Here is a 23,101-nt window from a genome sequence, read left to right as displayed (position 1 = left end):
ATTTGAATTTAAATTTTCTGACATGCACAGCACAATCATGGACAAAATTTAAAAAAATGACATAAACGATTCAAGAGACTTACTTCTGTCGTTGCCTCTATGGAAGCACCATGTTTCAGCAACAACTCAACCACTTTTATTCGGTTTTTCTTGCAAGCTATGTGGAGTGGTGTGAATCCATTCAAAGCTCTGGCATTAGGATCAGCTTTTCTGTCGAGAAGGAGTTTAGCAACTCGGACGTGACCACAATGGGCGGCAACATGAAGTGCTGTCAAATAGTCAACAGTAACCTCATCCACTGGCGCTCGGTGATAGAGTAGAATTCTTGCAGCATCCACATGATCTCCTTGTGATGCCATATGCAGTGGTGCCAAACCATTCTGTAAAAATAAAAGTAAAACATTGTAGGCCCAATTAAATATAACTAATCACCACTAACCACATTGAGGACAAAAAGGTTTTAGAAGCCTAACATTTATTGGAAAAAACAGCCTATTAAATCAAATGTAACTTCCCACAAGCTCTTTTTTCAACGGAAGTTTCCATCGCATCCAATATGAGCTCAGGTTTTTTCTCCCTATTATCAATGGATCTTCCTGTTGTGCTATCTGAATTCATTCTTTTCACTCCACATTCCAGCCAGAACAACCTACAGCATAGAAACTGAACACAAACCGAAATTCTATCCGTCAATTTCCCAATGGTTGTTATTTACCTTTTGCCTTCCCTTTTCAACATCCCCTCTATCACATTCGTCATCCAGTCCTTGATATATCTGATTCATGCAATAGTTTCCACTCTCAGTTACAGCACCTTTTTACCTTATTTCTCCTGATTGCTTTATTGTTTTTTGCTTCCATATTTTTTCTTTGTTATCTATGAATTCATTTATTATTAATTGATTGAAGCTTTCTAAGAACACTGATTACGAAATAAACATCTATTTTGGTTGAATACTGCAGATTTTTTATCGTACAGCATATTATTTCCCTGACGTTTCCCCTGGACGCTTTTTCTGAGTGTAACGATTATCAAATTAACAATATCACTAAATGGTTATTGTTTAACAGTAACCAGTTAACCTTAACACTCCTAAGAAGCCTTCAGTACAGGAGGTGAAAAGCTTACTTATCATTGTTATTAATCCAACATAAAACCCTTACTGCTGCTATAGGCAATCAATACATTAAATGAAAAACTTACCTTTGTTTTCGAGCTGATGGGAGCCCCTCTTTCGAGAAGCATGTCCACAACTTGCTCATGACCTGACCGAGCCGCACAGTGAAGTGGCGTCAACCCATCCCTGGTTTTTGCTTCAATATTTGCACCTTTTTCGATAAGGAGTGAAACCATATTTGTTTTCCCCCATTTAGCGGCAACATGCAAAGGTGTGATGTTGTGCTGCAAATAAAGAAGAGCAGAATTAAATCACTTTCCAAAGATATTATTTGCACATACAGAAAAATTCCATCAACTTCAAGCAAATTAGTATCTGAGAACATGAACACGAGAACTCATTAGTACTCATTAAATATTTAAGGTTGAATGTGGTATGAGCTATTCACGATTATTAGCCATATTAATTCAATTGCAAACAAATGAGTTTAAAGTAAATGCAGCACTGAACTTGCATTTACAGAATGCTGTCTGCAAGTTTAACCAACAAATGAATTTTATTAATCATCAATCAAAACAATTGAGTAAAGTAGAATCTTTTCGAGTTATTTTCAAAGAAAGCTTTTGTCCAATGACAAAACTATCACACATCATAAAGTTTATCAATTATTTCTACACTACTTTATGTTCGTGCCACAGTATAATGGTTACACGGATTTGAATCATAAATTACCTTTGCTGAGTAGTTGACATCAGCACCACGTTGTAATAATAAGTTGGCAATATTCTCATTGCCATAGTGAGCAGCAATGTGTAGAGGAGTGAATCCACTTTTAGATGTGACATCAGGATTGTGGTCATTCTAATTTTCAATGAGAAAAAAATATACATGGGATAAACAACTGTGCATGAATATAAATTGAACTAGTTAAAGCAAATATACACTATAAAGATTAAGAAATTTTTTTAACAAGGAAAATTTCGATTAAAGCCCATTCAATATATTAATATCATATTTACTATGGCACTGATTTTAAGCGGACATAAATCTGGCAAGCAGGACTTGATACAGATTTGAGATTGAAAATAAAATAAAGGTACAAACAGTCAATTGAATTTTGTTCACCAAAATGCTGGAGTATAATCTAAACATCATGAAATCTAAAATGGTGAGTTGATTTTCATTAAAGCTTCATTTCCTTCCATTAGTGCTTCAAAAAATAACCAATTAGTGTTTTATAAGAAACATAACCCACCTGAAGTAAAAGAGCTGCAGCTTTGCAGTCATCTTTCTTGGCAGCGATGTGTAGCGCTGGAAGGCGTACCTTTCCTCGTGTGTCATTTTCTAGTAAAACTGTTACTACTTTATCATGCCCTTGCTGCATGGCTACAGCCAGAGGTGTGAAACCATCCTACAAAAGAACAAGGCACTAATAAGACCACTAATTGACTATTATTGCGATGAACACAATAAATACAAGATTGTATCCACTTTAAATGGATAGAAATTTTATTCACGCAAAATTGTCTTCATCATGAATAGTGTCCATATCTCTTAAGTGCAAAACATTATATATGACAAGTAAATATCTTATCAAAGTACATAATGACTAAATTTAAAGAAACCCTCACCTCTGTTGCCAGGCTTTGATTGGCTCCGTTTGCCAGTAAGAATCGGACTACATTGTCATGATTTTCTTGTGCTGCCATATATAATGGCGTGAAACCATTTTGGGACTGTACATTTACAGATGCTCCATTTTGAACTAATATTTTTACAACCTCTTCTTGTCCAGCTGAAATAGATAATTACAGTTTATGAAGTGAAATAATTCATACCCAATACATAATAAAAATACATACACAAAAATAAATGGAATATTGAATCATTGCCAATGGATCGGGATATAAAAAATGCAAGGTCATATTCTATGAATTGTAATAAGTTAACACAATGACCCTGCTTTAATACAGCCAACTCGAGTAATTAACATAAAATAAATAGTTATGATTTAAATTAGGAAGATTGGGAGCAAAAGTGGAAAGTCATCAGTTAAATTCAAGACTACAAAAAATCTTTTAATCATCAAAAGCACTCTATGAAACAAGTGATTCAGTGGAAGGTCACAAGCATGGGAGCATGACTGGGTTCCTGGCAGGGCAAATATTTTTTCACAGCCAACTTTATCCTTGATGTATGTTAATTGTAAAGGTATATGCATCTAACATCCAATTTCACCATGAGTCAATGCCACTTGGAAATGTAGTAGGGCTTGTAATGTGAATTTTGTACGGCTAAATTTTCATTTTCCCAGAAGTAATATAACAAACGGAATCCGGGAAAAAGAATAGTGGTATAGAGGAACAAGCGTAGAGTAAGAAGAAATGAAGGACAGCAAAACCTATGATTTAGAGACAAGAATTGAAATATTCTTGCCACCTTACCTAGGGATGCAATGTGGAGAGCTGTGTTTCCTTTCTTTGTGGCAGCATCAACAGTGGCACCTCTCTTCAGCAGTTCGGTGACCACGTTCACATGACCATCCTTGGAGGCCAGATGGAGTGCATTTAAGCCGTTCTGGAAAGAAGGAACAACCCAAGTTAGGAACAATCATTATGCCAAAAAAATAACTAATTAAAGCACTACAATAAGAACCATCACTCAAGATTCAAACAAATTCATGGCTGATCCAGCTTATCATAGCAACACACATTGCTTTGCATTGACTACAGGATCATTTTAATAACAAATACACATACACACCATTCAAACTTCATGAATATAAACAATACTTGTATTGCATGTCCTATCTTACAAATTGCATCATTAGCCACTTAGTTTTTCAATCAGGGCTGTTGTACCCTTAATTTTTCTCCCCTTAAGTGCTAACACGCATTGCTGCAATTGATAGAAAGGATGAGTCTATGTAGACCAGTTGTTCCCAAAATATTTGCCTCGATTAATGGTTCCCCTATTCCTCCCTCTGTCAATGGTCCTGTTTACTCAAGCATCCCTTCAATCACCCTATTTAATGTGTCCATGCCCTCTAACATCTATACACTCACTTCAGCTGCCTCCTAAATATCTTGTGTTTCAATTTGGTATTTTATTTGAAATTCAGAAATCAATGTTCCAATCAAACCAGATGCATCAATAAGAAATAAAATTTACGCATCAGCATGTCTAATTGTAACACATTTTACCATGAAAAGATTTTAAAGAAGTAAAAAAGTAAATATTTTAACCCCTATAAAGAAGTATGGATGGTGATATAATAGTCACTTTTAGTAGAGATTACTCACAAAAAGAATGCCACCGCAACATACGTAATACTTGTCCTTCCTCAATTTCATTAAATTACCCTCTGTAATTATACTACAATTACTGCAACTATGACCACAACTCTTCATTTCCCCTACCGCAATCACTGGATGATCTTTCAAAAAATCTGAATGACAGCAATACCTTTGCTAGGCATAGGAATTTAGAGACAGCTGATACATTTGCTGACAAAAAAATTCTGCAACAATCAACATTTCAAAGTTTTGCAAAGTCAACTAGTCAAACAGAACAAAAATGACAACAAAAAATTCCATTGCAAGAAAAGATGCAAGAGAAATTCAGAATCTTTACCATCTCAAAGGAATAGTTAATTTTTTTAATGAAAAGTATTTGTCCTACTCCAGTATGATACAAATGATGATGGCATCAGATATGCGGGCAACATTGAGTAATTTGTTCAGCAACAGCCATATCGGAAAGGTAAAATACATTCTGCTTTGGGGCTCGGAGAAAGCTCTGGACTGACTAGGTGAAAAGAATATGGGCAAATCAAACAACTCGATAGATCCAATGTTGAATTATATTCAAAAAGCACAAAAGGATGTCGAAAGGAGCCAGAATGAACTGAGGTCAAATCAACGTAAGATGCAATAAGAAAACCAAGCTTATCTTCAAACGAAAAATCTCCCTTGACTACATTTAGCAACTACATGATGTGAAAATAAAATAGTAAAAAAAGAGCTCAGTGTAAGTTCAACATTTTTGGTGTGCACAATCACTGCGCTGGTTGTACGAGGCTCGTATATGGTAATAAACGGCCATTTTCAAATGCATTCATACTAGAATTGAGAGCAAATTGAGTTCATTCTCATTTGGTTCACAGTAGAGGGCATGGTCACCAGGGTGAATCATTTAGCTACTGTAGGGTATGTAATGCCTGGAAAAAATTGCCAACATGAAAGAATATCAATGATTTCCAAATTGGGTAATCCAAAATATCTTCAAAAATTTTTCTCGCTATTTAAGAAACATTGACAAAACAAAATCCTCATTCATTTTTTGGTCATAGTGGACATATTTTTGAGTAAAGAGACCAAATTCATGATGAATAATGCCATTAATATCTCAGCATTCGAGTTATATGCAAATGTTTCATGAGTGACAATGTATGATGCTAACCTAGATTATCTTATTAAGTGTTAGGCAACACTCTGCACGCGTTTGCCATTTCTCTATCTCTGAAGTAAACCAGCCAAAAGCATATTTTCCAGCCTATGCCATTCTATAAGGTATGAATATTAAATATTCCAAGTAATTCAAATAGATGGGAAAGTTACTCCATTATGTTATGGCTGGTCCTACAGAACAATAAAAAAATATGAAAACTGGTAAGCCAAGAATGGCATATTAAAGACAACTACTCATTTCTGAGACAAACCACGGCTATGTGCAAAAAGATTTCTAATGACCTGCATGGAAGAAATAACTTCATTGAGGCATTAACTGCAGAGTCAGGAAGAACAAAGCGCGTATTTCAGGTTGCCTTTGGCTCACAAATAAGGGTTTGGAAGTAAACTTAGTAAGTTGTCTAATCGAAGAAAGATGAGCATCTACCTGTCTTTTTAAGGTCTTAATAATTATATCATCATGAATGGAAATCATGGCGAAATATATAAAATTAAGGCACCGGGTTGATGCGGTTGCGAGAGTATGCCTCCCCCTGTGTGGATTCGGGTTTAAACACGGGTGTGGTGGAGATGACATAAAGATTGACCGATCCCTTCCTTAACTACTTCAAGTACAGCACTCCATCCGTCGGATATAACTCGTAGCCGTGGTGCCCTGAGCATCGAATTTTCAATTTTAATTTTAATCAGTATTAGCTTGCTTTAAATTTAATATAATTTAGAGCAAGCTAATACTGGCGCTGGGTTTCCCTCTACCCTAATTGCCCAACCCTTCTCCCCGGCGCAAAGACATGAGATGCCGATCGCCTCCTCCACACTACCACGAACTCTATCCTCTTCCAATGAAAGAAAAAAAACACTGCTATAATTTCTTTTGACAGGGGTATTAAGTTATGCTATCATTATTCGCCATTTGGAGCTTAAATTTGTACTTCGTGCTTCCGAATATTTGAATGTGATTGAAGTTTTGATTTGGTTATTTTCACGAAAATTTCACTGAAAGACATGTGCCACATCCATCCAAGTTCCCCCTACGATAAACGCCTTATTAAAAAATATTTACAACGGTGAAGCGAAATTTGGCTTCGAATTCGCGACGACTACTCCACCAATGCGTTCATCTCATTAAAAAATAAGGGTTTACAGGCCTCGATTACGGCCGATATAAATCGTCGCTGTATTTAAGACATTAGGTGCGATAAAATCCATTCCGTTGCGTTAGCACTATTTAATCGCAATTGTTTATTACAAAGTCTCCCCGACTGACCATTTAAAATTACGTTATGAAACCTGTTTAAATGTTCATTTCTTGTCAAGGGTATTTTGCTCCCCCGAGCGGATGTCAGATAATCTCTAAAAGATTTTCCCGCGATTGACGGGCTTTGGACCTCCCTCTTGTGTGATGAGTCAATTCCCCATCAGGCCGCCGTGGACTTAACAATCGAGTCCAACAGGACACTGGAATTGAGTGTTGGACACAGATCGGAATTATTCCACTTGGTATTCAAAACGAGCGGTTGATTCCAAGAGGTAACAACGCGATAGGAATATGCTGTGTATGATCTTAGGTTTTCCCGGCGAATCAGTTGCAGAAAAGTTTCTCGGGTTTTCCGCCGGTTGATGTCGTCCATGTCTCCCAACGTTTCGATCCGCGACTTGCTGATCATCCTCAGGGGATCTTCCGAATGCCTATCGGAATTTTCGGAATGGCATTCGGAAGATCCCCTGAGGATGATCAGCAAGTCGCGGATCGAAACGTCGGGAGACATGGACGACATCAACCGGTAGAAAACCCGAGCAACTTTTCTGGAATATGTTGTGTTCGAAATCGTTCATTCCGGCGACTCACTACGAAGGCTCATATCTATTTATTTTTCCGGTGAATGTCTAGCACACCCCAGGGCAGGTGACAGTGGTTGGCTTAAATTTGACGGATAATTATACTCCATCGGGAGAACGACCATTCAGATTTAGTCCGGGGTTGATCATGATTTCAGAGGAACACCAATAGGAACATAGCAGGAGGAAAAAATCGAGATTCAGCAATTGGAGATGATGTTATCGCAGTTAGACGATATGAGCCGTCTTACGGAAGAGAGAGATGGTCCCAAAGCAAAAAGATGGAGGATGTGCAAAACATGATAGTTACGGGGATGAATCTTATAGATGTTGGGTGAGCGGGAAAAGGGGAAGAAGAGTTCATGGATTCATAAGGCAATAAAGCCAATGCCGAGTTGAAGAAAAAAATAAGAAGCAAGAATGGGAACAGGCGGGGATGATTAACGAGCCGTCTATGACATCATGCGCTTCTCTCTTGTCCAACGGGGATAAGAGAAGTGCGGGTGAGCCCCACCGCAACCTCTGACAATGAGAATACATGTACCTCGCCGGTCAAACGGAGGTTACCATTTTCGGCCCAGTGAAGGCGACACCGGGGATATTTTTTGGAGAAGAACTCCTCTTGCGAGGACGACCTGGAGTCCGTTGGAGAGAGATAGAACGAACTGCTTCCAGAAGGTCACAGTGCACTCGCAATTGACGCCAGTCCTTTCAATTCCCTCCCTTCACCCCCTATGGTCTCCAAAGCCCGTAGTATTAGGTTGCTACCCCCTTTAAAAGAATTAAACAAGTACCGTTACAAACACTTCCTGAGTTTTTTTACGAGCGATCGACGAACCTCATCCCACACCCGTTTCAAAACTGGGGTGTCGTCTTCTGCGTGCAAATATTCTGACCATTAGATTCGAGTGATAATGATGCCACGTAGTTGCTGCGGCCGGACTACCAGTCTGCTGACACTACACACGACGACAATAGCAATTGATAGGCTTGAGAAAATATAATTATATAGAGATTAGCTGATAGGAGAATAGAGTGGAGAGCTGCGTCAAACCAATCCTAGGATTGTTGACCAATGATGATGATGATACCATTGATTCTTAGGCAATACAAATAGGTATTGTAATGCAAAAGAGAATATCCCTTCTTTGTGAACAAATACAGGAGGGATACTGCAACTTAGGTATTCAAAAGTATTACCTCTTGGCATTAGCTATTGGGAGATTCTTTCAACAACGTAGAATATAGCCGTAGATGCAAGGTGAAGATCAAGGGAACAAACCCTCACCCCATGACTCTCTTTAAAGTCAATCTTCCAACCACCCAAACCCTCGAAACAATGAGCAACTTCAATACTAAATTTTATTTATTATTCCGGGCTCCGGTCCCCAAGGGGGGGAGTCTGAGCATCATTTCATCTCCACGCCACCGCCGCGCCGCGACAAAGTGATGTGTTTTAGTTCTTATCTATTTGTGTCATCTTCTATTTGTATTCATGTTTGTATGTTCGCTTGTGGCGAACAGTGTGAATGTGTATATGGTAACAAATTAGCTTAGACACTAGCCTAACGTAATTAAGAACAGCGTCTGTTAGAGTAACGATTCCCGTTGGTACGTTTCGGTAACTATTTCCTCGAGTGACACTCTTACAGGCAAGTGAATCACTATTTTTGTATAATACTAAGGAAAACGCACGGCATGTGGAAAGTGAAGAGTAAAGATTAAAGGACGGAGATAAGCGACGCAAAGCCAAGAGTGCCACGTAAACAAGCTACTACGGCTTGTTTACACGGATTTACGAGGGCGATACGACGGGTGAGCAGGTGCTGCCCGGAGCGAATTGTTACGGGTTAGTTACACGAGCACACGTATATAAAATAACCCGTTTTAATTGGGCTACCAGCATACTAATGTAATGTAGGTACCTGCTAGAAAATTTAAATGTCTCGTCCATTGAACACATCAGCGCAGGGATGCCGACTTACAAAAATATTGGGGGGGCCTGAACCGGGGATCTCGCCCCGGGAAATTTTATAAGACGTGAGTTTTAAGTTTTTTAAACATTTTAGAGGAGTCATATGATCAACATTAGAACCCTGATCTCGATATCTGGACACTCCGGGGAAAATCGACAAGTCTGAAACATTTTTTCCTCACACCCGTAACGAATTTTTGGGGGGGTTCGAGCCCCCTCAGGCCCCATGGAGTCGGCGCCACTGTATCAGCGTTATTTAAACACTAAACGTGGGGCGGGTAAATTCCTTGACTGCCACACAAGAGGTCGCGAGTTCGAGTCCCGCCTGGGTAGGTTGGCCCTACTGAGGGCATGGATATTCATGCACGTTGATTGTTCAGTTAAAATCCCCGATAGAAAGGGTCGAAGGCGCTGTTTCGGTGGTACAATAAGTTAATAAAAATAAAAAAACAGTCATCTCTTCTATATTGTCTTCGCTGGAAACGAATGAGCTTCCAAAAATATAGTAATCCAGTAAATAATTCGGTCCATCCCCAATTTTACCGTTGGGTTACGTACAATGCAACTACTCTAAAAGCGAAAGGACAATGTCCACTGTGCCAAAATATTAATAATTTTCTTTTTCAATTTAACAACCTCTCTATCTTCGGCGATTAATGAATCTACAGACGAAAAAAAAACACCAATCATTTTACAATTAAACTTAAATTTAATTGATTTTTTAAAATTTCTACACTTTAAGTTTCTTTCGATGCGAGATGTAAGCGATAAAATCAGTAATAGACGCTTTTAATTCACGAAATTATTCGCGGAAGGTCAAAGCTTCAGTGCTGCGGCCAGTAAACATTCTTTTATAGCAACCGTAGGGGAAAACGAGAACCTATCAAAAGAACTTCGGCCGAAAATAGCGTCAAATTTTTGATCCTCTGACAAGATATATTCATAAAGGAAAAATAGGAGCATAGATTTTCACTTGTCATACAATTTGGCTCGTAACAGATAAGACGGAATCACAAAAAAAGTTGGTCAGAAATTATCTTACGACACGGTTAAAGAGATCTACCGCATTCCATTCTGAACCAGCAGTAAAATGCCATGGGTGAAATGTGAAGATCGGTATAACACTCCATGAGGAAAAAAAGAGCAATTCGACAGTCAGCGAATTCCGCGTTAGCCGAAAACATTGGCCCACGCAATCGATATGACGAAAACAAGACTCATCGCCAAGTAAAACGTTATACACAGAGACTCGTCAGAGAAGTGATAGAAAATGAGAAGGGAGACAAGAAAATTTTTAACAGGAGCAATGGCTACAGCATACCGGTAATCCCTATTAACAGTATCCAAATCACCCCACTAACCGGCCCCAACTCCTAACTTCCTCTTCTCCTTCCTCTCTACATGCATAAATATACTGAAAAACTTTACATTTTGATATTAGAAAACCAAGTCAAGACGTAACTTAGAGAATGAAAATATACAAGAATATGATTGAATTACTTGACTTTATGGTGAGAAATTATTTACAGACGAAAGTCTAAACCGCATCCAGTTCAATGGATCATAATTCTTCTTCACAGGCTTCAAATTTTGACTGAAAATTTCAAAGTAACACAGCTCAAAAAATTGACAAAAATGATGTGAAAAAAACAGTGATGACAGAAATAGAAAGAAATGAAATACAAAGAAATAACAGAAATTACTGATGGAAGTTGCGTCAGAAATTAGATACTAGATAATGGGAATTTTAGAAAGATGTATAACTTTGCCAAAGGCAATTGCAAACCCGCATGGTGAATAATAAATGAAGCTCTTAGTTATAACAATGCACGTAAATCCATTACTTAAAGACAATAAATCCCTATACAAGTATTAATAAAAATGTTGACGTTAAAAAATATGAGAAAGTAACAATCAGAACTTAATGATGTATTATTCAGCCACCCTGAAAATAGTGAACCTACAGCTTATCCACCCTGACAATTAATTCTGAAGGAAACGTTTTATAAACACCCAAAGAAATAAAAACAATTTCCAAGGACCATATCTATGCTAAATTACATAGGCATTGTGCCACATCTAACGCCAAACCTTGTAAAAAAATTTGTATGTTTTTTATCCCTTCAGACACTCAGTGATATTTAGAAAATTATGCAAGAAAAAAGAGTGATTCTAGCATAAATTTAAGTATATCCAAACTGCATTGTCTAAATTACTAACTACTGATAAATACACGATTTCAGTTTCTCCTATTGAATAATTTAAGGAATTCTTCAAACAGTCAGGCTCTACACCAGGTTATTGGCATTACTTCCGCAGATGTTTTGGAAAACAACCTGCTTCATATTTCAAGGCATGGAAATGTGAAGCAAAATGTCTTCCAAAAGCTTTACTGCTTTAGCATTCCTAAATATGAATTAAAAAGTAAATCATAATAACCTACTGAATTCCCATTATAAAGCCAAACTATTACAAAACAGCTCCCTAATTCCAACCAAAATGGTTACCCTTCAAAATTTAGCATTACTAGAGCAGTAGTAAATGATATTTCATCACTAATGAGATTACTGTGAAATGACTTGTGCAGCCTCTTAGATAAATTAAAACAGGTAATATTCAAGCTTGAAATATGACTTGAATGACAATTCTATAAAAATGATTAAACAGCCATCTCGAGGATAGTTGCCAACAGGTTTCAAATAGATTAAGTCAGATACAATGACACCAGGTAGTTTCTCACAATTTTAGTCAGTCTTGAAGCCTTAATTGGTCTTGCAAGATACTGAAGATATTATCCACCTGGCCTTAAATGGTAAATTAATTCCATTTTCTCTTTCCAATCGCAAAACATGCTTCAAATCGGCCTAAAAGAGACTAGCTGCAGATGAAACAGAAAACGACAGTGATGCAAAAATAAGTTTCATTTTTACTGTTCAACATGCAAGGCTAAATGTCTTTGATGCCTCACTTCCCGATATCATACATTACGTGAATGCTCTCTATAGGAAAATGCACATCAAACAGTAAAATTGTCCTCAATGAATGAGTCTTGATCACAGTTCTCAAATCAGTGTATAAAAAAAACAAATTATATCAAGAGACATAGTCATTCATCCTAAAGGAATACCATTTTGGGTAGATTAGTAAAGCATAGAATGGAAATGCTTAAAACATTGAAAAATAAAATAATGAAAATTAGTAATGGGATTCACCTACATATCTCAATGACTGCTGTAACTGCTGATTTAAAAGTAATACCCTACCATTATAATACCTTTTGCATTAGAAGTGGAATACGAGCGGACTATTAAATCCATACTTTCCAAAAACTACTTTACTATCTCCTATCTCAGAAATCTATTAATACTTTCGAACTTCTGATGATCTGATCAATGTAACTGATCAGATCCTCCGCAAATCCTAACCAGTACATACTTCATCCACTACATAAGGTTTGCAAAGTGAAAAATAACTTTCCCTCCATGCATAACAGTCTACTACTGGATACCTGAGGCAATTCCCATCAATAGACCTATTCCATAAAAAATTAATAAATGGCTCAAAAATTCATTGAAATGAATTTCTCTTTTCATAAACCCTAAATTTTTAAATTAATTTAACTGAAGTTTAATTTAGTAATGATCTTATAATGCATTTTAATTTCACTGAAAATCCATAGCATAGTTATGGCCATAATGGATATTCACCAGAAAGAATATGTTCGGTAAGTATGTTAAATAAATAAAAAAAATGGTCCATTATCGTTTAAAAAAGTAAACGTTGCCATACAGTCCGCTGAGCTTACACTACATGCGTACGAGCTGCAGGTAAAGAAAAAGTAGATGCAACTCATCCTGTTCTAAAACGTTTAAATCTGGCATACTATATGAATTTCTACGAAAATATTTGATAACTATGCAGTCTATCCCTTCTTCCATGGTCTAGCTGTCAAAAATTTAACATTCAAACAAAAAGACATCAATTTTCAACTATAATCGATGTAGACTAATGAATTGACAAAGTCAATTTGGCTTCAAAGAAAGAACACAAGGAACTCTAACAAAATTGGCTTCAAAGAAAGAACACAAGAAGCTTTCAACTAGATAGCTTGAGATGTTTCTTGTACAATACCTGCACGTAACACCATCATTCTGCTCTAACTTTGATTGAGTTGAACATCTTCTTTTTGTTTTCTTTCGTATCTTTAAACCAATGAAGATCTGCATTAAGCGAAGAACACGGCCAAAATTCAGCAAACCGCACTACATTCGGTTAGGTTGTTTACATTTTACGTTCTCTTTCCCGCCGCCAGGTGTCAAACAAATGCAAATCGAAATTCGATTCAAATTGAAGTAAAGCGCGCTTACGATACCACGCGACGTGCACGCGACCTTCTGTTCATGGTGATGTTACGGAGCCTTTACCATAGGAATGTGAATGTACTCATCTTTTACCTTCACTAATTCTATTTGAAAAGTTAAGTCCCTGGTAATCGATTGCGTAAGTAATCAACGCTCATTTCATTCGCTTATCCATGCTCTCGTAACCTTGGTTGTATCATGTTAACATGCGTGTCTATCATTCAATATTAGCGTCCCTTATTTCACAAGAATTCAGATTCGAACGCCATTGACAATTTACGATTATATATTCTCCGCGCAACATTTGCTGGTCCTATATATTTCGGTAGTGAAGAGAACAAGAGAGATTTATTGTGACAATGATTTATATATACATTCATCAGGTATATATACATGAGTATTAACCCGAATATGCGATCGAACACGTGAGTTCATGGATTCGTGAAATTTAGTAGGCAACAAACGAAGTAATTTGAATGGGAGAGATCTTGCGCATCCAATTTCACGGGTGCGCTGCAGGAAAAACGTAGATTATGTGTAAGTAACCATGAATGACACAATCCTATGCGGTATTCACATTTCGCAATATTTACTCAATTCAATAATATAAATATTATGTTTATGGGAGAGTGAAAGACATAAATTTAACACAAAACACCCAGTCATTTACTTAGTAATCCATACCATGAAAATGAAAGAACTAGAGTCAACAGAGAACACCCAATTTGAACAGTTGGGTAAAAACAGCGGCTTAGGAAAGTTGGGACATACTAAATTTTGGTCCCACCTTGACTCAACCGATCACGCATAAAAAGACGAAATGCTAATATTTGGTGGACAATGATTAAAGAGTGACATAGGGTGGATCTCATTCCCCCTTTGATAAAGTGAATGAGTTATCATCACGAGAGTGAATCAATTTGCATGTTAAAAAATCCCTGCACCTACTCAATATGCAGCAGACATGTGTGGTGCATATCTCACTTTTAGAAAGCGAATAATAACTCAGTTTTTGGGCTCTCAACATGAATTTACCATATTTATAATAAAAATTATAGTCAATACGATCTTTCGAAATCTCAATGTCATTTCCTACCAAAGGTGGCTTAAATTTAATTAAATAATTCACCTCTATTGTAGTTTTCCAGCAGTAAGATTAATAAATGCAAATTCATACTTAACAGAAGATTTGTGGGTAATAGGCTGGACCTGTCATATCCACCTTTTCAGCAAGTAAATTAGAAAGGTATGTCCAATTGATTTAGGCACTTTATGCAAGAGTGTAAGACAAAATGCCTTAGAATTGAAAAAAAAATTAGGCCAATATCAGGTACTCACTGCATTTGATGTATTGATGTCAATGTTGGACTTGAGGTATTCTAGCACCTTATCAAGATTGCCAGCTCTCGCGGCCCTGAGGAATGCGGTGTTGCCATCCGCCTGAAATAAAAGAAAATAAAGGATAAGACATGCAAAAGAAAAAGAACACGATAATTGGAACATTTAATAAAACAAAAATTTTAAGCTATAAAGTTTCACTACCGACATAAAATAAGAACATATCAATGGATTTTAGTTTACAATCTAAGGTAACTATATATAGATAGCTATAAAATCATGTCATTACATTAAAAAGGAGAATCAAAAAGTCAATGAAGTATTGGAAAGGAAAATAAGACTTTCTTCTTTTCTCAGCATCCCTTCACAATTTCCATGAATACAGATCTAAAAAGATCAGGCACAAACTACATAGGTGCATGAATAGGGTCTGCTCAATAAGGGTATCTGAACCAAAAAATCTAGTAAAGAGAATTTATAATAAATGATTAATAATTTTTAGAATTCCGCGACTTCAAAATGTTTAGTGTTTCCCGTATTTTCCCTCTTTTTCACCTTCAAGATCGATATTTAAATAAAATCTGGTCCTGAAGTCCTCCTAGATGGTGTTCCCAACCCCGAGTTTGAAGAGCCGGTAAAAAGGTAGAGCAAAACTCAACCCATACTCCTAGCCGTCATCAAAGCTAAAGAAATTCACTCTGAAGTAGGAATACATGCAGAAAAATCATGGAATTTGGAATGATATGAATTATAAGACGTTAACAAGGATCCATCCATCCATATCCATCCGAATACAGATACCTTTGGTTAAACTAAATGTCCCAATATCCTGCGTCAAAAGTGATAAGGAGCTGTATTAGAAAATTAATAGTAAATGTTCCTTAGCAAATTTCTTGTGCACTGGCTTTTTCAGGTAAAATGAAACAAATGAATTGTAAGCTGAAAGGTTACTTATTTGGAGAAAACCCTATATTTTCTCTGAATTAATTTTCATCAAATTATCAAAGGGGTGCGATTAGGGAAAAGACATCGATATAAATAGGTAACTTAATATGACCTAATGTACCACGTGACTTGGTGAAAGATTCATCGCCAGAAATTTTGTATCTACAACTGATCGTCAAATTTCCGTTAAGATTAGTTCGCTCACCAACAGGTTTATTCGCGTTGACATAAAGCTTGAACCGGTTCAGTGAGGAGACTAAACGGTACATAACTGGGATGAAGCTAATGGGAGTAGCAAATATCCCAACATGCAAGGAACCTTCAATACAAACGCATGGAAATTATCCCAGCCGAGAGGGAGAATCTTAAAGATGGAAAGGCAAACAACGCGAGGGAACCCATAAAGGAAGTAAATACGCATCCACCGAAGAACTGGGATCTTCTGAAGAAGGTACGTCAGCGATGTCCTCCAAGCATTATTTTTAAATGCGTTAGCAAGCATGTAGCTAAACAGAAAGATGAAAACTCATGAGTTTTATGAAATTTATATACTTGACCATTGATTGAATAGGTAAAATAATCATGAAAATCATTTTCTTTTCATTTTCCGTCTTTCCCCTAATTTTCCTCCTATCTCGAAATAGAGCAAATAAATCTCGGCGGCATTGCGGAGAAAAATTGTCTCCAAACGCTATGCAATGTAGTGAAAACTCGACAAAAAACAAGATTATAACATAAATTACCGCGGTTGTACTCCATAGGACGGTAATCAATACTATCTGATGGATAGAAGGTCCTTTCAATGGTAAGTATCATTTTTATTTATCAATTATTATCCTGGCTGGGATTAAACTTAAGGATAAATAGGCAATGATATAAGGGAAGGAAAAAAATGACAGCGACATTCACTATAATAGCAATGGAACATTATGGCTGCTATTAAAATTCGCCGAGGAAGCGTGGTAGCCTAGATGGTAGAGCCCATGACTGCATAAGGAAGGGCCCGTAGTTCAAATCCCGGGTGAAGCCTTAGGACACGTCCAAATAAGTCCTCGAAACGACCGGTGACACAGAAAAAAAGGATCTGGACCCTATCCTGAATTTGTGAAACCCACACGCCTGTGGCTTTCTGAGGTCCTCATCTCCTGGTTGTATCACTGAGTGAATGAGTACTATTATTAAAGATATATTTTCCGGCGTAATTCGGTGGAAATCTTTATGATGTTCAAATAAGTGAGATTCGCGGATGATCAGGCGTTGATTAGCCAGTCATCGAGGGGGCTTCAGGCTCTAGTGGATGCGTTATACGACCGTTTCGAGGAGTATGGAATGAGGATTAATCACAAGAAAACTATGGTTATGCGGTTTTGTAGAGCATCACGAGCGAGGAATGTGAGACTTAAGATAAAAGTGGGTGGGGAAAAACTTGAGCAGGTATAGCAATTCAACTATTTGGGAAGCACATTAGAGGAAAACGGACACAGTAAAGGACATCACGATGCGAATTGCACTAGCAAAGGAGGCGTTCATGAACAGGAAGGAGCTTCTGAGAGGATCGTTATGTAAGAGTTTAAAGAAAAGGTTAGTGAAGAGTTTGATCTGGAGCGTAGCTCTCTACGGTGCGGAAACGTGGACACTGAGGAAAGATGAGGAGAGAAGATTGGAGGCATTCGAGATGTGGGTATGGAGAAGGATGGAGAGGGTGAAATTGACGGAGAGGAAAAGGAACGACGAAGTTCTGGATATGGTTGGCGAGGAGAGGCAGATTTTAGATGACATGCGGAGGAGACAGAAGGTATAGATGGAGGGAGTACTTAGCGGGGAGGGGATGTTGAAAATGGTGTTAAAGGGTAGAATGTTAGGGAAGCGAGGGAGAGGAAGGAAAAGAATAGGATTTTTAGATGTATTGAAAGAGAGTAGGCCTTACAGTGAATTGAAGAAGACAGTGCTAGACGGAAAGGGAGGCTCTCAGATCACTTCTTTAGTGTTCCATGGAAACCTACCTTAATCGGTAGAATACTATAATAATTTCTTTGATATTTAGCAGGGCGAAAGCTTTTGTCTATTGCCGCTCTTCCTTATTTCTACCGAACCAGGTTTCGGAACATAATGCCATTTTCAAGGCACCTGAGTGTGCCGAGAACTGGGTCGGTAGAAATAAGTAAATGTGGAAATAGACAAGTGATTTCATTATGTTAGGTACTATTCTTCGCTTCTTTCATAAAAAATATAAATTCATGCGAGGACTAGAGAGGATGGTTACAGAATAAGCGGCTGCGTGAAACCCGTATATACTGTTAGCTACTGCTCCCGGAGCTAATACGGGGTGAAACTGTGATCTCCGGCGTCACCCGTTCTATGTGCATCTGCATAGTAAGCCAACGACGAGGGAAACAATGCACTTCCCTCCATAAACAATGCACCTCGGAAGCAGACTTCCTCATCCGCTTGGACTCTCCCCGGCAGCGAAGATGGGGGGAGGGGTGGGGATTACTGCGAGGTGCGGAGGATGTCTGGACGGAAAAGACTTGAAGATTGAGATGGAGCAAGGCCAAAGAGGAAAAAAGGTGGGTGGAGACGTGGATCGGGGCCAAGGAGGAGGGAAAGAATCGGGGGAAGGAGGGGTAAGACCAAAAAGGCACGGCAGAAGAGGGTGGGGCGGTTACTGCAGAAGGGGAAGAGGGTGGGTGGTGTAGAGGACAATATCCCAAAGGGGTTGGTGATTATTGATCTGCGGAAAGCGTGCGCTCTGCGAGGAGGGAGGCGATTTTTTTATTCTCCCCTTATTTTTTTAACCACGCTGGGCCATATTACTTTCGCGCAAAAAAAAACGTGGCGGGAACGCCGATGGGCAGGGGTGATTTTGTGGCGTCTGACGCGCCAGACGTGATCTGCCGTGAGTCACTGAAGCACGAAGGGGTAAACCCGACACGGAGCGGTGTCCCTTATCGGATCTTGTAAACATTTGTCTCCGATTGGACGTGATCGGAAATGCATTCGTGGGTGGAACAAGATGCGGCCACGCCCATGGGGACGGAACAGGAAGATACAATTCCATCTTATTTTTATTTTATTCCAACTTTCCCGTAGACAGCACACTACGGCATTTACAAAGTGGTTTAAAACAACAATGCACAACATACCCATAACTCACACAACAACCCATACTCCGGATAGTGTCCATCCACCCAGGCGAGACTCGAGCCCACGACCATCGGTTTGGCACGTGAGGACTTCACCCCACAGCGACCGAGGCCAGCTCGTAGATCATGGGTCATTCTGCTTATAAGGATAAACATGTCAGGCTACGAACCGCCTCACAGGTTAGAAGGAGGGTTTGAACGCACACTAGCGGAGTGGATGGCAAGAGCGAGAGGAAAGTTCTTTCATAATAAAATCAAAATTAAAGACTGGGATTACGGTTGTCAAACGGGCTGAGCGCTAGGCGCCCAACGAAGAGTCCGGGTTCATATTCCGGGTGAAGCCGCCAGACAAATCCACCCAAAGACGCTCTTTGTGGGAAATATCCCAGGCGTGGGAACTGGCCCCCTCTCCTCAGTATGTGAATTTTACGCGCCTGTGCCCAAGTCTAGGAGGAGCTCTACCCCAACCTCATCTAACAAATGCAGTTTAAATCAATGTTATAGTCGGTGAGAGACCGAAAATTTATCATTTCTCCTCGGTTATCACTGAATATATCACAGGGTTACATTTTGTAATGATAATTTATGCATTGGAATTGGGAAATGATGTAGTAATTTTCATGATTCAAACTGTCTGCTTATTGTCAACTAAAAATGCTCAAGGCCATTGACCCGTTCAAAGAAGAGCTCGATTAAAGAAAATAAATGAGAGGTCATTTGTAAGATCATTTAAAACTCATGGTTCGAAATTTTGAACGGTTACCGTACGTGAGCCAAAAGAAAGAATACTTTCTTTGCACTTCCATGTCACACTCGCAAGTGCACTTTCTTGTCACTCCGTTAATACTGAACCCTGCACTGCCTAGTCCGCGATTTTTTCAAATCAAAGAAAACTGTAACCTTACCAGTACGCAAGCGTTAATTTCTTAGGTTTTGGGTTGAATATAATGTGGGTCACCATTCTCGGTAGATCGCAAACAAGTGACTCATCCGGTTGAAGACATCCTTACAACTCTTCGCCAAATAGCCTCCCGAATTGGGATTCCAATCGTAAGGCTTCCTTTCACAATGCGTAGAAAAGCCACAGGAGCGGCAGAAAAAGTAGGCGTTCATTGATGCGAGACGAGTCAGTCACCCAAAGAAAGCTCAACTGGAACATGGAAATTGATATACTATAACACCATTCAAGGTCTTGAAACGAATTAACCATGAACACCGGTAATATTCAGGGGAAAGGGTAGCTACGCCACATGAATTCAAGAAGATTCAAATAAAAATTTTACAGCACACCAAGATCTTTCGGTAAATTTATTTAAGAATGACAGTCATATTACTTTTTCGTCGTATGAATCATATTTTCTTCAGAAATTTTAGACCAGATTGGTTTCGGAAGAGCAATCAAGTAGGCTGTGAGGACTTAATCCGTTTTAAAATAGCCAAAGAGAAATTTAAAACGTGAACATCGAATTAGCAATCACCCCCTAAAGGTTAAAGGCAAAATATGAAACATTCTACGGGTGCTACCTCACTATTTGTATGACATTAACTGCACTAGCCGAGGAGGTTGTCGCTTTCGTTTGAATACGAAGGAGCATTTATTTATGTGAAAGATGATGAAAACTAACGTACCATTTATCAAAGATACCGGCGAACCCAGAAAAAAATAGATAAATTACATTCTGTACTGTGTTACTGGGAATAAATAGATAGAATTTCCACTCTTTTCCACACAAATATTTCAGCGGTTACGTATTAGAATGATTTATTTTGCTCTTCTAATAATAGAATGAAACAGACGACGGGAAATGAATATAAATCAACGGTGCTAATAAATTTATTCACTAATATCGTGAGGAAAGGTACATGAGACGTTCATTATCCCTTTCTGCCGCAGTCGATTGATTTAATTTTGGTAAATTCTTTTCAGAACTTGACCGTGAATATAATGCCTCACATAAAATTCTCATGCTTTTGGAAATGATTATCATTGTAATGTACCGAAACCAAAGAGTATATTTACATCGTTGTAATTTAAATAAACATTATATAAAAATGGAAATTAACAAAAATGAAATAACTGAATTAATTGCCTGACTAAGACACACTGTTGATTTAATAATGTGACCATTTATCGATTGAAGAAATTATGAAAGCAGATAGAAAAATAAAACACCATAACGTTGCATGCATTGAACGTAATAAGAGTTCATAAATATGCAAGATTGTCGAAAATGGTTTCGACGACATTGAATTGCCCGCATGAATGATTACAAATGCAAATAAGGAGACGAGGAAAATTCCTGTCCACACGACAGTTGATGGAGAATCTATGAAAATTTGAGTATGTTATGCTGTGAAAAGTGGGATGAAAACCTATGCGCAATAAAAGTTATACATGACCTAAAAAAAAACCCGAGTTAATCATAATCCAGTCATTACTCCCCCTCGTGAGGGCATCAAATTGCAAATATGAAACAAATAAAGATATGAGCTAAGGGGTAATAAGCATCACTTATTTATTCTTAACCTTTAGCTTTGAATTTCTCCTCTTCACATACCGTGATAATTTTGTTCAAATAATTAATGCGAAATAGATACTTGCAGTAATGAGCCAAACGTCGGACGCTTTGCGCCGTTCCTACGATGAATACATGCTAAATGTTCCCAAAAAAACTGCAAATGCTGTACAAATCAGGGAAAAACTCCATTAAATATGCCTATCATGAAAACAAATTACTGTCTAAGAGAGCAAATACTTAGACTAAAAAGCCAATACAAGGGCTGATCTCGGCATGGGTGGATGAAGAATATTTAAGAGTAAAATTGTGTCTCAATTATTTATCTAATCCCGAAAAGTTTCTTAGTTTATGAAGTGATTATAACTGCCCCAATGCATTTATCAGTATACGAAATAAAACACCGAATTGAGAAATTAATCGAAAAAGGGATAGGGCGATAGAAATTCAACTTGTAAAAGAACGTGATGAGGACTTACACTACTTGGGCATATTAAAAAGGTGATTATTCTACACTACGATAATAATTATTCGTCACGCAGATAGACTACAGACGATTATGTTTCATAATAAAATCGCCATGACACGTAGACCCACAACGATAAAGATTTTAATCCCGATAACATGGGGTGAGTGAAATTAGTCCTTGGGTTTTATCAAGCAATTGCATCATACTGTATGCAAAATGTACGTCTGACACGCTAGTTGAGGTTCATGGAGAATCTCGCGCAATGGAACCATTCTTTCATGAATGAAAATTGACCGATGAGCCCCGATGGTAGGAAACACAAGGTAATATATACTTGGAACAAGAACTGGCAAAAATGTTGCAATGTATCAAACAGACTTGCAGATCGCTTTACTGGGAATAATGAGGAAAATTTTATTTATCAACTTCACAATTCGATAAAAGAATTTAATGATTAAAAATGAAATAAAGTCTTCATTCTTTGCTCAATTAATATTATTTGACGCGATGTAAAACTCACTTACGTTATCAAGAGTCAAATTCAAGCGAATTGAAGTTTCGTTCAGAAACAAATTCTGGATGTGAGCTAAAGGTTTTGATGTTTGGTTACATTTTAGACAAATTTTCTGCCACGAATACACAGCCATTGGGAAAGGTGAACCCACCAACGTGTAATGATACAATCGATTATTCTCTCCGATGGGTAATTAATCAGGCTTCCAAAAATGACGGTGCCTGGTTTTCATGAGGCTACAGTTCCAAATGTTACGCGGTAGAAAGGGAATTCGAAGCGAGGGATGATAAAATCGGCGATTTATCATGTCATATGTCACCGTGTGTATTTTCACTCTATATATCATGATTTTTGAATCCTTGAGCAAGCAAAATAATTTCCATGGGGCCCAAAACTTGAAAGCCTTGGCACTGAG

At 38.0% G+C, this 23,101-nt stretch overlaps 1 protein-coding gene across 29 annotated transcripts in view; it reads right to left on the bottom strand.

Moving 5' to 3' along the window:
- The window catches only part of LOC124160805 (ankyrin-3), a 684,504-nt gene that overhangs the window by 196,870 nt on the left and 464,533 nt on the right, over positions 1–23,101 (bottom strand). For all 29 annotated transcript variants that reach the window (XM_046536858.1, XM_046536863.1, XM_046536865.1 and 26 more), the window contains exons 2-8: positions 15,100–15,201; positions 3,562–3,694; positions 2,749–2,912; positions 2,373–2,528; positions 1,850–1,978; positions 1,204–1,401; positions 84–380 (exon numbers count right to left, since the gene is read on the bottom strand). In XM_046536858.1, coding sequence (XP_046392814.1) covers positions 84–380; positions 1,204–1,401; positions 1,850–1,978; positions 2,373–2,528; positions 2,749–2,912; positions 3,562–3,694; positions 15,100–15,201 — 1,179 coding nt within the window. The remainder of the gene's footprint in view (positions 1–83; positions 381–1,203; positions 1,402–1,849; positions 1,979–2,372; positions 2,529–2,748; positions 2,913–3,561; positions 3,695–15,099; positions 15,202–23,101) is intronic.

This window comes from Ischnura elegans, chromosome 6, assembly GCF_921293095.1.
Source record: "Ischnura elegans chromosome 6, ioIscEleg1.1, whole genome shotgun sequence".
Taxonomy (NCBI): domain Eukaryota; kingdom Metazoa; phylum Arthropoda; class Insecta; order Odonata; family Coenagrionidae; genus Ischnura; species Ischnura elegans.
The sequence above is the reverse complement of the archived record's forward strand: the minus strand, read 5'-3'. Positions and strand labels throughout refer to the sequence as shown.